At 29.0% G+C, this 12,696-nt stretch overlaps 3 protein-coding genes and 1 non-coding gene across 4 annotated transcripts; 2 read left to right on the top strand and 2 right to left on the bottom strand.

The window, feature by feature from the left end:
* Positions 1 to 7,417: 7,417 nt before the first annotated feature.
* Positions 7,418 to 8,523, top strand: LOC103853939 (ubiquinone biosynthesis protein COQ4 homolog, mitochondrial). The gene is made up of 2 exons (XM_009130833.3): positions 7,418 to 7,812; positions 7,894 to 8,523. The coding sequence occupies exons 1-2, from the start codon at positions 7,627 to 7,629 to the stop codon at positions 8,386 to 8,388; spliced, it is 681 nt and encodes a 226-aa protein (XP_009129081.1). The 5' UTR covers positions 7,418 to 7,626; the 3' UTR covers positions 8,389 to 8,523.
* LOC103853938 (protein SPIRAL1) lies at positions 8,477 to 9,789 on the bottom strand. Its single transcript, XM_009130832.3, has 3 exons — positions 9,538 to 9,789; positions 8,839 to 9,123; positions 8,477 to 8,755 (listed from the first exon to the last, which is right to left on the bottom strand). Exons 2-3 carry the CDS (start codon positions 9,088 to 9,090, stop codon positions 8,678 to 8,680), a joined length of 330 nt encoding a protein of 109 aa, XP_009129080.1. The 5' UTR covers positions 9,091 to 9,123; positions 9,538 to 9,789; the 3' UTR covers positions 8,477 to 8,677.
* A 434-nt stretch (positions 9,790 to 10,223) lies between these two features.
* TRNAT-CGU lies at positions 10,224 to 10,295 on the top strand. Its single transcript has one exon. It is a non-coding gene; the product is annotated as a tRNA-Thr (tRNA).
* Positions 10,296 to 10,528: 233 nt separating this feature from the next.
* LOC103853940 (UDP-glycosyltransferase 73B3-like) lies at positions 10,529 to 12,651 on the bottom strand. Its single transcript, XM_009130834.2, has one exon. The coding sequence runs from the start codon at positions 12,163 to 12,165 to the stop codon at positions 11,281 to 11,283; it is 885 nt and encodes a 294-aa protein (XP_009129082.1). The 5' UTR covers positions 12,166 to 12,651; the 3' UTR covers positions 10,529 to 11,280.
* Between the last annotated feature and the right edge of the window lie 45 nt (positions 12,652 to 12,696).

The following is a 12,696-nucleotide window of genomic DNA, read 5'->3' as shown; positions in this document are numbered from 1 at the left end:
GATTTATAAATTAGGATAACAAGAATATTTGTGGATAGATGAGTATTCTTTAAGAATTTTTCATCAATATTTGTATTTTTAAATAATTTTCTTAAAAACTGCTATTTTTGGAAAGTTTTCATTTTCTTGAGAAATATTGTAGATTTGGGATTGTGATTTATAAATTAGGATAACAAGAATATTTGTGGATAGATGAGTATTCTTTAAGAATTTTTCATCAATATTTTGCATTTTTAAATAATTTTCTTAAAAACTGCTATTTTGGAAAGTTTTCATTTTCTTGAGAAATATTGTAGATTTGGGATTGTGATTTATAAATTAGGATAACAAGAATATTTGTGGATAGATGAGTATTCTTTAAGAATTTTTCATCAATATTTTGCATTTTTAAATAATTTTCTTAAAAACTGCTATTTTGGAAAGTTTTCATTTTCTTGAGAAATATTGTAGATTTGGGATTGTGATTTATAAATTAGGATAACAAGAATATTTGTGGATAGATGAGTATTCTTTAAGAATTTTCATCAATATTTTGTATTTTTAAATAATTTTCTTAAAAACTGCTATTTTTGGAAAGTTTTCATTTTCTTGAGAAATATTGTAGATTTGGGATTTGATTTATAAATTAGGATAACAAGAATATTTGTGGATAGATGAGTATTCTTTAAGAATTTTTCATCAATATTTTTATTTTTAAATAATTTTTTAAAAACTGCTATTTTTGGAAAGTTTTCATTTTCTTGAAAAATATTGTAGATTTGGGATTGTGATTTATAAATTAGGATAACAAGAATATTTGTGGATAGATGAGTATTCTTTAAGAATTTTTCATCAATAGGTTGTATTTTTAAATAATTTTCTTAAAACTGCTATTTTTGGAAAGTTTTCATTTTCTTGAGAAATATTGTAGATTTGGGATTGTGATTTATAAATTAGGATAACAAAATATTTGTGGATAGATGAGTATTCTTTAAGAATTTTTCATCAATATTTTGTATTTTTAAATAATTTTCTTAAAAACTGCTATTTTTGAAAGTTTTCATTTTCTTGAGAAATATTGTAGATTTGGGATTGTGATTTATAAATTAGGATAACAAGAATATTGTGGATAGATGAGTATTCTTTAAGAATTTTTCATCAATATTTGTATTTTTAAATAATTTTCTTAAAAACTGCTATTTTGGAAAGTTTTCATTTTCTTGAGAAATATTGTAGATTTGGGATTGTGATTTATAAATTAGGATAACAAGAATATTTGTGGATAGATGAGTATTCTTTAAGAATTTTTCATCAATATTTTGTATTTTTAAATAATTTTCTTAAAAACTGCTATTTTTGGAAAGTTTTCATTTTCTTGAGAAATATTGTAGATTTGGGATTCTGATTTATAAATTAGGATAACAAGAATACTTGTGGATATAAGAGTACTCTTTAAGAATTTTTCATCAATATTTTGTACTCTTAAATAATTTTCTTAAAAACTGCTGTTTTTGGAAGGTTTTCATTTTCTTGAGAAATATTGTAGATTTGGGATTGTGATTTGTAAATTAGGATAACAAGAATACTTGTGGATATATGAGTATTCTTTAAGAATTTTTCATCAATATTTTGTATTTTTAAATAATTTTCTTTAAAACTGCTATTTTTGGAAAGTTTTCATTTTCTTGAGAAATATTGTAGATTTGGGATTGTGATTTATAAATTAGGATAATAAGAATATTTGTGGATAGATGAGTATTCTTTAAGAATTTTCCATCAATATTTTGTATTTTTAAATAATTTTCTTAAAAACTGCTATTTTTGGAAAGTTTTCATTTTCTTGAGAAATATTGTAGATTTGGGATTTTGATTTATAAATTAGGATAACAAGAATATTTGTGGATAGATGGGTATTCTTTTAGAATTTTTCAGCAATATTTTTTATTTTTAAATAATTTATTTAAAAACTGCTATTTTTGGAAAGTTTTCATTTTCTTGAAAATATTGTAGATTTGGGATTGTGATTTATAAATTAGGATAACAAGAATATTTGTGGATAGATGAGTATTCTTTAAGAATTTTTCATCAATAGGTTGTATTTTTAAATAATTTTCTTAAAAACTGCTATTTTTGGAAAGTTTTCATTTTCTTGAGAAATATTGTAGATTTGGGATTGTGATTTATAAATTAGGATAACAAGAATATTTGTGGATAGATGAGTATTCTTTAAGAATTTTTCATCAAATTTTGTATTTTTAAATAATTTTCTTAAAAACTGCTATTTTTGGAAAGTTTTCATTTTCTTGAGAAATATTGTAGATTTGGGATTGTGATTTATAAATTAGGATAACAAGAATATTTGTGGATAGATGAGTATTCTTTAAGAATTTTTCATCAATATATTGTATTTTTAAATAATTTTCTTAAAAAACTGATATTTTTGAAAAGTTTTCATTTTCTTGAGAAATATTGTAGATTTGGGATTGTGATTTTTAAATTAGGATAACATGAATATTTGTGGATAGATGAGTATTTTTTAAGAATTTTTCATCAATAGGTTGTATTTTTAAATAATTTTCTTAAAAACTACTATTTTGGAGAAAGTTTTCATTTTCTTGAGAAATATTGTAGATTTGGGATTGTTATTTATAAATTAGGATAACAAGAATATTTTTGGATAGATGAGTATTCTTTAAGAATTTTTCATCAATAGACTGTATTTTTAAATAATTTTCTTAAAAACTGCTATTTTTGGAAAGTTTTCATTTTCTTGAGAAATATTGTAGATTTGGGATTGTGATTTATAAATTAGGATAACAAGAATATTTGTGGATAGATGAGTATTCTTTAAGAATTATTCATCAATAAATTGTATTTTTAAATAATTTTCTTAAAAACTGCTATTTTTGGAAAGTTTTCATTTTCTTGAGAAATATTGTAGATTTGGGATTGTGATTTATAAATTAGGATAACAAGAATATTTGTGGATAGATGAGTATTCTTTAAGAATTTTTCATCAATAGGTTGTATTTTTAAATAATTTTCTTAAAAACTGCTATTTTTGGAAAGTTTTCATTTTCTTGAGAAATATTGTAGATTTGGGATTGTGATTTATAAATTAGGATAACAAGAATACTTGTGGATAGATGAGTATTCTTTAAGAATTTTTCATCAAAATTTTGTATTTTTAAATAATTTTCTTAAAAACTGCTATTTTTGAAAAGTTTTCATTTTCTTGAGAAATATTGTAGATTTGGGATTGTGATTTATAAATTAGGATAACAAGAATATTTGTGGATAGATGAGTATTCTTTAAGAATTTTCCATCAATATTTTGTATTTTTAAATAATTTTCTTAAAAACTGCTATTTTGGAAAGTTTTCATTTTCTTGAGAATATTGTAGATTTGGGATTGTGATTTATAAATTAGGATAACAAGAATATTTGTGGATAGATGAGTATTCTTTAAGAATTTTTCATCAATATTTTGTATTTTTAAATAATTTTCTTAAAAACTGCTATTTTGGAAAGTTTTCATTTTCTTGAGAAATATTGTAGATTTGGGATTGTGATTTATAAATTAGGATAACAAGAATATTTGTGGATAGATGAGTATTCTTTAAGAATTTTTCATCAATAGTTGTATTTTTAAATAATTTTCATAAAAACTGCTATTTTTGGAAAGTTTTCATTTTCTTGAGAAATATTGTAGATTTGGGATTGTGATTTATAAATTAGGATAACAAGAATACTTGTGGATAGATGAGTATTCTTTAAGAATTTTTCATCAAATTTTGTATTTTTAAATAATTTTCTTTAAAACTGCTATTTTTGGAAAGTTTTTATTTTCTTGAGAAATATTGTAGATTTGGGATTGTGATTTATAAATTAGGATAATAAGAATATTTGTGGATAGATGAGTATTCCTTAAGAATTTTTCATCAATATTTTGTATTTTTAAATAATTTTCTTAAAAACTGCTATTTTTGGAAAGTTTTCATTTTCTTGAGAAATATTGTAGATTTGGGATTTTGATTTATAAATTAGGATAACAAGAATATTTGTGGATAGATGGTATTCTTTTAGAATTTTTCAGCAATATTTTTTATTTTTAAATAATTTATTTAAAAACTGCTATTTTTGGAAAGTTTTCATTTTCTTGAAAAATATAGTGATTTGGGATTGTGATTTATAAATTAGGATAACAAGAATATTTGTGGATAGATGAGTATTCTTTAAGAATTTTTCATCAATAGGTTGTATTTTTAAATAATTTTCTTAAAAACTGCTATTTTTGGAAAGTTTTCATTTTCTTGAGAAATATTGTAGATTTGGGATTGTGATTTATAAATTAGGATAACAAGAATATTTGTGGATAGATGAGTATTCTTAAAGAATTTTTCATCAAAATTTTGTATTTTTAAATAATTTTCTTAAAAACTGCTATTTTTGAAAAGTTTTCATTTTCTTGAGAAATATTGTAGATTTGGGATTGTGATTTATAAATTAGGATAACAAGAATATTTGTGGATAGATGAGTATTCTTTAAGAATTTTTCATCAATAGATTGTATTTTTAAATAATTTTCTTAAAAACTGATATTTTTGGAAAGTTTTCATTTTCTTGAGAAATATTGTAGATTTGGGATTGTGATTTATAAATTAGGATAACAAGAATACTTGTGGATAGATGAGTATTCTTTAAGAATTTTTCATCAAAATTTTGTATTTTTAAATAATTCTCTTTAAAACTGCTATTTTTGGAAAGTTTTCATTTTCTTGAGAAATATTGTAGATTTGGGATTGTGATTTATAAATTAAGATAGCAAGAATATTTGTGGATAGATGAGTATTCTTTAAGAATTTTTCATCAATATTTTGTATTTTTAAATAATTTTTTTAAAAACTGCTATTTTTGGAAAGTTTTGATTTTCTTGAAAAATATTGTAGATTTGGGATTGTGATTTATAAATTAGGATAACAAGAATATTTGTGGATAGATAGGTATTCTTTAAGAATTTTTCATCAATATTTTCTATTTTTAAATAGTTGTTTTAAAAACTGCTATTTTTGGAAAGTTTTCATTTTCTTGAAAAATATTGTGATTTGGGATTGTGATTTATAAATTAGGATAACAAGAATATTTGTGGATAGATGAGTATTCTTTAAGAATTTTTCATCAATAGGTTGTATTTTTAAATAATTTTCTTAAAAACTGCTATTTTTGGAAAGTTTTCATTTTCTTGAGAAATATTGTAGATTTGGGATTGTGATTTATAAATTAGGATAACAAAAATATTTGTGGATAGATGGGTATTCTTAAAGAATTTTTCATCAAAATTTTGTATTTTTAAATAATTTTCTTAAAAACTGCTATTTTTGAAAAGTTTTCATTTTCTTGAGAAATATTGTTGATTTGGGATTGTGATTTATAAATTAGGATAACAAGAATATTTGTGGATAGATGAGTATTCTTTAAGAATTTTTCATCAATATTTTGCATTTTTAAATAATTTTCTTAAAAACTGCTATTTTGGAAAGTTTTCATTTTCTTGAGAAATATTGTAGATTTGGGATTGTGATTTATAAATTAGGATAACAAGAATATTTGTGGATAGATGAGTATTCTTTAAGAATTTTTCATCAATAGATTGTATTTTTAAATAATTTTCTTAAAAACTGATATTTTTGGAAAGTTTTCATTTTCTTGAAAAATATTGTAGATTTGGGATTGTGATTTATAAATTAGGATAACAAGAATACTTGTGGATAGATGAGTATTCTTTAAGAATTTTTCATCAAAATTTTGTATTTTTAAATAATTCTCTTTAAAACTGCTATTTTTGGAAAGTTTTCATTTTCTTGAGAAATATAGTAGATTTGGGATTGTGATTTATAAATTAAGATAACAAGAATATTTGTGGATAGATGAGTATTCTTTAAGAATTTTTCATCAATATTTTGTATTTTTAAATAATTTTTTTAAAAACTGCTATTTTTGGAAAGTTTTGATTTTCTTGAAAAATATTGTAGATTTGGGATTGTGATTTATAAATTAGGATAACAAGAATATTTGTGGATAGATGGGTATTCTTTAAGAATTTTTCATCAATATTTTCTATTTTTAAATAATTGTTTTAAAAACTGCTATTTTTGGAAAGTTTTCATTTTCTTGAAAAATATTGTGATTTGGGATTGTGATTTATAAATTAGGATAACAAGAATATTTGTGGATAGATGAGTATTCTTTAAGAATTTTTCATCAATAGGTTGTATTTTTAAATAATTTTCTTAAAAACTGATATTTTTAGAAAGTTTTCATTTTCTTGAGAAATATTGTAGATTTGGGATTGTGATTTATAAATTAGGATAACAAAAATATTTGTGGATAGATGGGTATTCTTAAAGAATTTTTCATCAAAATTTTGTATTTTTAAATAATTTTCTTAAAAACTGCTATTTTTGAAAAGTTTTCATTTTCTTGAGAAATATTGTTGATTTGGGATTGTGATTTATAAATTAGGATAACAAGAATATTTGTGGATAGATGAGTATTTTTTAAGAATTTTTCATCAATATTTTGCATTTTTAAATAATTTTCTTAAAAACTGCTATTTTGGAAAGTTTTCATTTTCTTGAGAAATATTGTAGATTTGTGATTGTGATTTTTAAATTAGGATAACAAGAATATTTGTGGATAGATGAGTATTCTTTAAGAATTTTTCATCAATAGGTTGTATTTTTAAATAATTTTCTTAAAAATTGATATTTTTAGAAAGTTTTCATTTTCTTGAGAAATATTGTAGATTTGGGATTGTGATTTATAAATTAGGATAACAAGAGTACTTGTGGATAGATGAGTATTCTTTAAGAATTTTTCATCAAAATTTTGTATTTTTAAATAATTTTCTTTAAAACTGCTATTTTTGGAAAGTTTTTATTTTCTTGAGAAATATTGTAGATTTGGGATTGTGATTTATAAATTAGGATAATAAGAATATTTGTGGATAGATGAGTATTCTTTAAGAATTTTTCATCAAAATTTTGTATTTTTAAATAATTTTCTTTAAAACTGCTATTTTTGGAAAGTTTTTATTTTCTTGAGAAATATTGTAGATTTGGGATTGTGATTTATAAATTAGGATAATAAGAATATTTGTGGATAGATGAGTATTCTTTAAGATTTTTTCATCAATATTTTGTATTTTTAAATAATTTTCTTAAAAACTGATATTTTTGAAAAATTTTCATTTTCTTGAAAAATATTGTAGATTTGGGTTTGTGATTTATAAATTAGGATAACAATAATACTTGTGGATATTTAAGATTTTTTCATCAATATGTTGTATGTTTAAATATTTTCTTAAAAACTTTTATTTTTGGAAAGTTTTTATAAACGATAATATATTAAAATTATTTTTAATTGCGCGGGTTTTAACGTTGTCTTAATTAAAGCTAATATATGGGCCGTACTCATGGACGTTATAAACTTAAACTTGAGACAATTAAAAGCCCAATACAAATCTTAAGAACAGAGAGCCAACGCGCCACGCGGGAACATTAGCGCGTGTCGTCTACACCCCCCCTCATCGTCGCCGTCTATCGAATATTAAAGACCTTCCGTGTCCGTTAACCGGTCCTACGAACGATGACCATCGAAAGAGCTCGAGTCCCGTTGAGCCGGTGGCAACAAGCGGCGGTGGCGATGGGGTCCGCCGTCGGTGCGTTGGTCAATCCTCGTAGAGCGGATCTAATCGCCGCTCTCGGCGAAACCACCGGAAAACCAGCTTTCGAAATGGTTCTTGAGAGGATGAAGAAGAGTCCTGAAGGAAGAGTGAGTTTGCTTATGATTGATTGAGAAAGTTTGATCCTTTTTTGTTGGGTTTGATTCTTGTGAGGTCTCTTTTCACTGTAGGCTATATTGCTGGACCGTCCACGTGTTGTGTCAGAGCAAGTGAGCCATGCTTGGGATCTACCAGACAACACCTTTGGAGCTGCATATGCAAAGTTCATGGGATCTAGAAACTTCTCACCGGATGATCGTCCTCCGGTGAGATTCATGGAGACAGATGAGTTGGCTTACGTAGCGACGCGGGCGCGTGAAGTTCATGACTTGTGGCACACGCTCTTTGGCCTCCCTACGAATCTTGTAGGTGAGTCGGCTCTGAAAGTTATAGAGTTTGAGCAGATGTATCTGCCGATGTGTATGCTCTCTGTGGTTGGAGGCACCGTGAGGTTTAATGAGAATCAGAGGTCGATGTTTTTGAGGCAGTACCTTCCTTGGGCAGTTAGAGCGGGAAGACAGTGTACAGACCTGATGTGTGTGTACTATGAGAGGCACTTTAGTGAAGATTTGGAGCAGGTCAGGAGACAATGGGGGATCATCCCTGCTCCTCAACATCCTAAATGATGTTATATTTGTTCTTTGCCTACGCAGAACTGGTTACATTGTAATTGGTTTTAGAATCCATTTGATTCCAGTCATAAATAAGCTGTCGTTTAGTTGAACTTGCATTGTAAGTTTATGATTCAAATTATTTGAATATGTTTCAGCGGAATATTACAAAACAAAGAGGTTGACAAGAAACTGACTCGTTATCGTTTAAATGCTCACATGGAACCGTTTTATAGTGAGGGAATGCAAGAGAGAGACACAATGGATACACAATTGCATTACATATAAATGTTATTGTTTTTGTTTACTTGCCACCAGTGAAGAGATAATCCAGAGACGATCCACCTCCGGGAGCTGCATGAACTTTGGTCGAAGGACGGTCCTGCAGAGAGAGAGAGCATTACAATGTTATTTCTAACATTGAACAGAGTATTGAGTAATGGACACAGAAAAACAGAAACATACAGTGATGAAGTTTCCAGTGTTCTGTCCTTCAGAACGGGCATAGTTGTTAACAGGAGTTTTGATACCAGCAGGGATCTGCTTGTTGAGCTCTGCAGGCTCAACTGTAGTTGTAGCGGTTACAGTCACAGCTGCTGGTGCTGGTGAAGCAGTCTCGGCAGGAGGAGCTGGAGCGGTGGGCTTAGGAGCAGGAGGAGCGCCAAAGAGATAATTGAGAGAACTTTGACCTCCACCACAGCTGTTTCCACGACCCATATTATTGTATTAAAGCCAAAGACTTTCTGAAACCTATCAACAAACCCAAAACCAGGAATACTTGTGAGCTATCATTTGACATTCAGAGATGATAAATCCACAGACCTCTTTGAACTCAATTATGATCTCAAAGATACTTTGTTTACTCTTTGGAACAAACAATGATATACTCCAAGAAGATAAGCACATAAGCTAATGCAAAATCCACAGCTGAAAAACGAAAAACCTCTCACAATTCTCGAATAATCTGACGAGAAATGTTCAATCAAATCAGATCTAAAACCAAATCAACATTCTCAAGCTCTTGAATCTACAGAATCCTTAGAGATTGAACTTAGGGGTTTTAAAACACCATATTCCAGAGCTTAATCGAGGAATCAAAACAGAGGAATCTACCGACGAAGCCAAGAAATCAATCTGGGAGAAGTGAGAATTTGAGAAACAAACCTTGGGCGTGATCAGATCAGATCTAGAAGAAGGAGCAAACGCAGACTCAGTGTGTAACTGACTACTGAGTCATGAGCGAGGCAATGTATATATAAGCTTAAACCGGGTTGTTCCAGTTCAATTGACCGGTTCCTTGGTTAACAATCGATTTAAAATGTTTGATAAATATTAAATATACTAAAAAAAAGGTTTAACAGGCTTCATCGAAATATTTAACATTCAAAAAGAAGGTTTGTCAAAACCGGTGAATTTTAAGAAATTTCTGATGCACTGGAAAGGAACTAAGCTAAATGATTCAACATCAGTAACACAAAATCACCAGCGGTGTAATTATTGCTCCTTTTCACGAGAGTCGACGACGGTGACAATATTAATAGTAATAGTGAGTGATGTTTTGTGGTGGGCCATTATTATCTAGTGGCCAGTCTTTTTACTCTTTATCAAGGTTCGATTCTTATCATTAGCCGTTTTTCATCATTTAAATATTTGAACTTTGAAAGATTCATGTAGCTGCAGCGGGTACTAACTAGTTCATCATGTTTAGTGTGGTTCAAGTAATAATTTAATTTCCAGTAGCAAGCAACTTTAAACTCAGTGAGAACCCCTATACCGAATACATTGGAGGGGTTCAATTAAACATACAATCTTTAAGATTTAATGAAGGGGTTCCATTAAATGTTCAAAGTGCCTACGTAGCATAGTGGTATTGCGTTCGCTTCGTAAGCGAAAGGTCGTGAGTTCGATCCTCATCGTGGGCTTTTTTAATTTATCTTTTTTTCCTCTGACGTGTGTTAAAAAGCTATTTTGGGTTAGAACATTCCATTCTCTGTGTGAACTAGAGTTCTCTTGATAAAAACTTGTGGTATCTTGTTCCGTTAGATGAAAGAAACCTTTTTGCTCACGCAAGTCAACCTTACTCTCTCACTAACCTAATTCATTTGATTCATTAACTAATCAAAACAACTTGTTAAGCATGCCCAATTTGGATTCCTTTCAAGTAGTTAACTCACAGGTTAAAAGGATCAACTAATCCTAAGACCATGAAAACAAATTCAAGAACATGAAGAACAAGGACATGGAGGAAAACATGGGAACCACCTACACCTTGTTGAGTGCTTCTGCTTTCCTACTTCTGCTGGTTCTTGTGTGTCTTGCGATTGCTTAGCTTGTTTCTTCGTATCCTCTGTTACTGCTTTTGCTGAATAACTTCTTGCAGCTCTTGCCAAACTTTAAAAGCAAGAGGAAGGCGCAAATGAAACTGAGTTTTTTACATTGGGAAAGAGAAGGACCGAAGGACCAAACCAAGTCCAAGTCCAAACTATTGAAAGTAACGGTGAATTGGAAGAAGTAGTGATGGTGGTAGGTAACTGAAAAAGAAGAAGTTTATACACTTATTAACCGAAAGTAAGGGTAATATAGTATATATGGTAATAATAGTAGAAATTATTTATTTTTTTAGTTAGATACCTAATTATGCTTTATGTTATGGTTATTCAGGCCAATTTTCCTTAACTATTAAAGTTTCTAGTCGACCATATTTGGAAAAAATAGTAATCAACGAGACCCGTTACACAAGACCGGTATGTAGAGGACAACGGAACATATACGACCAATGAACTTTCAACCCTAAGATGTAAATGGGTAAAAGAATTTTATTACGCGTTTGGATATTACATGTTGAGTGGTCCAAACAGAAGTTTTTTTATTATGTCTAAATACTATTACAAGTTACAACTTTGATTTTTATGAGACATGTCTAGTAATGTCAAAAATACGATTTCTTTGGCTATTCCTAATGGTGCATAGGGCTACAACACTCGCTTTCTTCCCTCTCTCAGCCTTCTCCCCAAATTCTCTGTTTACATCAGAGAGCGGACCGATATGCCACGCTCTATTAGCTACAACACTCTTGTAATAGTCAGCATAATCAGGTTCAAGCTCGTAAAAGCTGTTCACAACAACACCTGAGCTCTCCACTTCTGATTCTTTAACCTCGACCATAAACTTCCCCATCTCGGTTCCTTCGTCGCAGTCGTTGATTTGTTCTTGAGTCATCACTATGCTCCCTGGGAGGTGAGCGATCACAAATGGCTCACAACTGGAAGTAACTCTCTGTTGTGGCTTATGCAGTTTGATGCGGTAAGCAAAGCATAAGGGGAAGTAGCCAAAGCCGTGGAACACAAGTCTTGGCACATTGAACTTCTCAGCAGCTTGAGTAGCCCACGGGAAGAACATGTCGGCGATAAGACAATCTGGTCGCATTGTCTCGAGGAGATTCTCAAGCTGGCCTTTGAAAAACCTTGTCGACAAAAAGAACTTAGTGATCATGTCCTGCCTATCATCGTTGTTGTTTAAGGTCAAGAAGTCGGCGTTTTCGCATCCTTCTGGTAACCCGAGCTGCACGCAAGGGAAGTCCAAGACTTGGATTTCGATTTCAAGACTCGGGTTCAGGTTCTTGAATGTGTCGATGTGTTTTTGGAGGATCTTGGAGTTGAGAGGTGTGGTGAGGATTGTGGATTTAGCTCCTCTGCTTGAGAAAAGCTTAGCCATGTCTAGAGTTGGTATCATGTGACCATGAGCCATGAAAGGGAAGAACATAACATGAAGCCTCTTAGGATTACTACCCATGTTTTGACTTTGGTCGAAAAGAAAATGAAAATGATTCTAAAGCTCGTAGATAAGTTATGTTTGTTTGTTGTGTTGAATGGTTGTAGGAGTACTTCATGTCTCTATATATATATAACATTTGGAAACTAGGAATCATTCTAGGTTATGGATTCTGACGTCTTAGCATACGTCACTTGTTTTGGTTTCTAGTTTGCTACTCCTTTTGTTAACTTGTCCGAGTTGTCCGAATCTGTGATCTCGTAACTATCTACAGTTATGTTATTGTTAACACATCACTAATGACGTCTTTTTTTTTTGTAACTTACTAATGACGTCTTCTTAATCACGGCAATACATATCATATTCGAATAATTCGTTCAAGACTACCTTTAAATATCACCAAATCATGTTTTTTTTATGACAAATTAACACACAAGAGAAAAAAATTCATAAATAGCATTAATAAAAAGTTAAAAATACACTTTTATTTTATATTTATATTTGGGTTTAGTGATTGTAATTTATGGTTTACTATTAAAGAGGTGAGAATGA

The sequence above is a fragment of the Brassica rapa genome, chromosome A02 (genome assembly GCF_000309985.2).
Source record: "Brassica rapa cultivar Chiifu-401-42 chromosome A02, CAAS_Brap_v3.01, whole genome shotgun sequence".
NCBI lineage: Eukaryota > Viridiplantae > Streptophyta > Magnoliopsida > Brassicales > Brassicaceae > Brassica > Brassica rapa.
This window is presented reverse-complemented; position numbering and strand designations above follow the sequence as displayed.

Bases quoted from the DNA above. Each gene is read 5' to 3' on its own strand.
- LOC103853939 (XM_009130833.3), top strand. From the start codon at position 7,627: ATGACCATCGAAAGAGCTCGAGTCCCGTTGAGCCGGTGGCAACAAGCG. The intron at 7,813-7,893 runs GTGAGTTTGCTT...TTTTCACTGTAG, and splicing joins AGAAGAGTCCTGAAGGAAGA to GCTATATTGCTGGACCGTCC.
- LOC103853938 (XM_009130832.3), bottom strand. From the start codon at position 9,090: ATGGGTCGTGGAAACAGCTGTGGTGGAGGTCAAAGTTCTCTCAATTAT. The intron at 8,756-8,838 runs GTATGTTTCTGT...CTCTCTCTGCAG, and splicing joins ACACTGGAAACTTCATCACT to GACCGTCCTTCGACCAAAGT.
- LOC103853940 (XM_009130834.2), bottom strand. From the start codon at position 12,165: ATGGGTAGTAATCCTAAGAGGCTTCATGTTATGTTCTTCCCTTTCATG.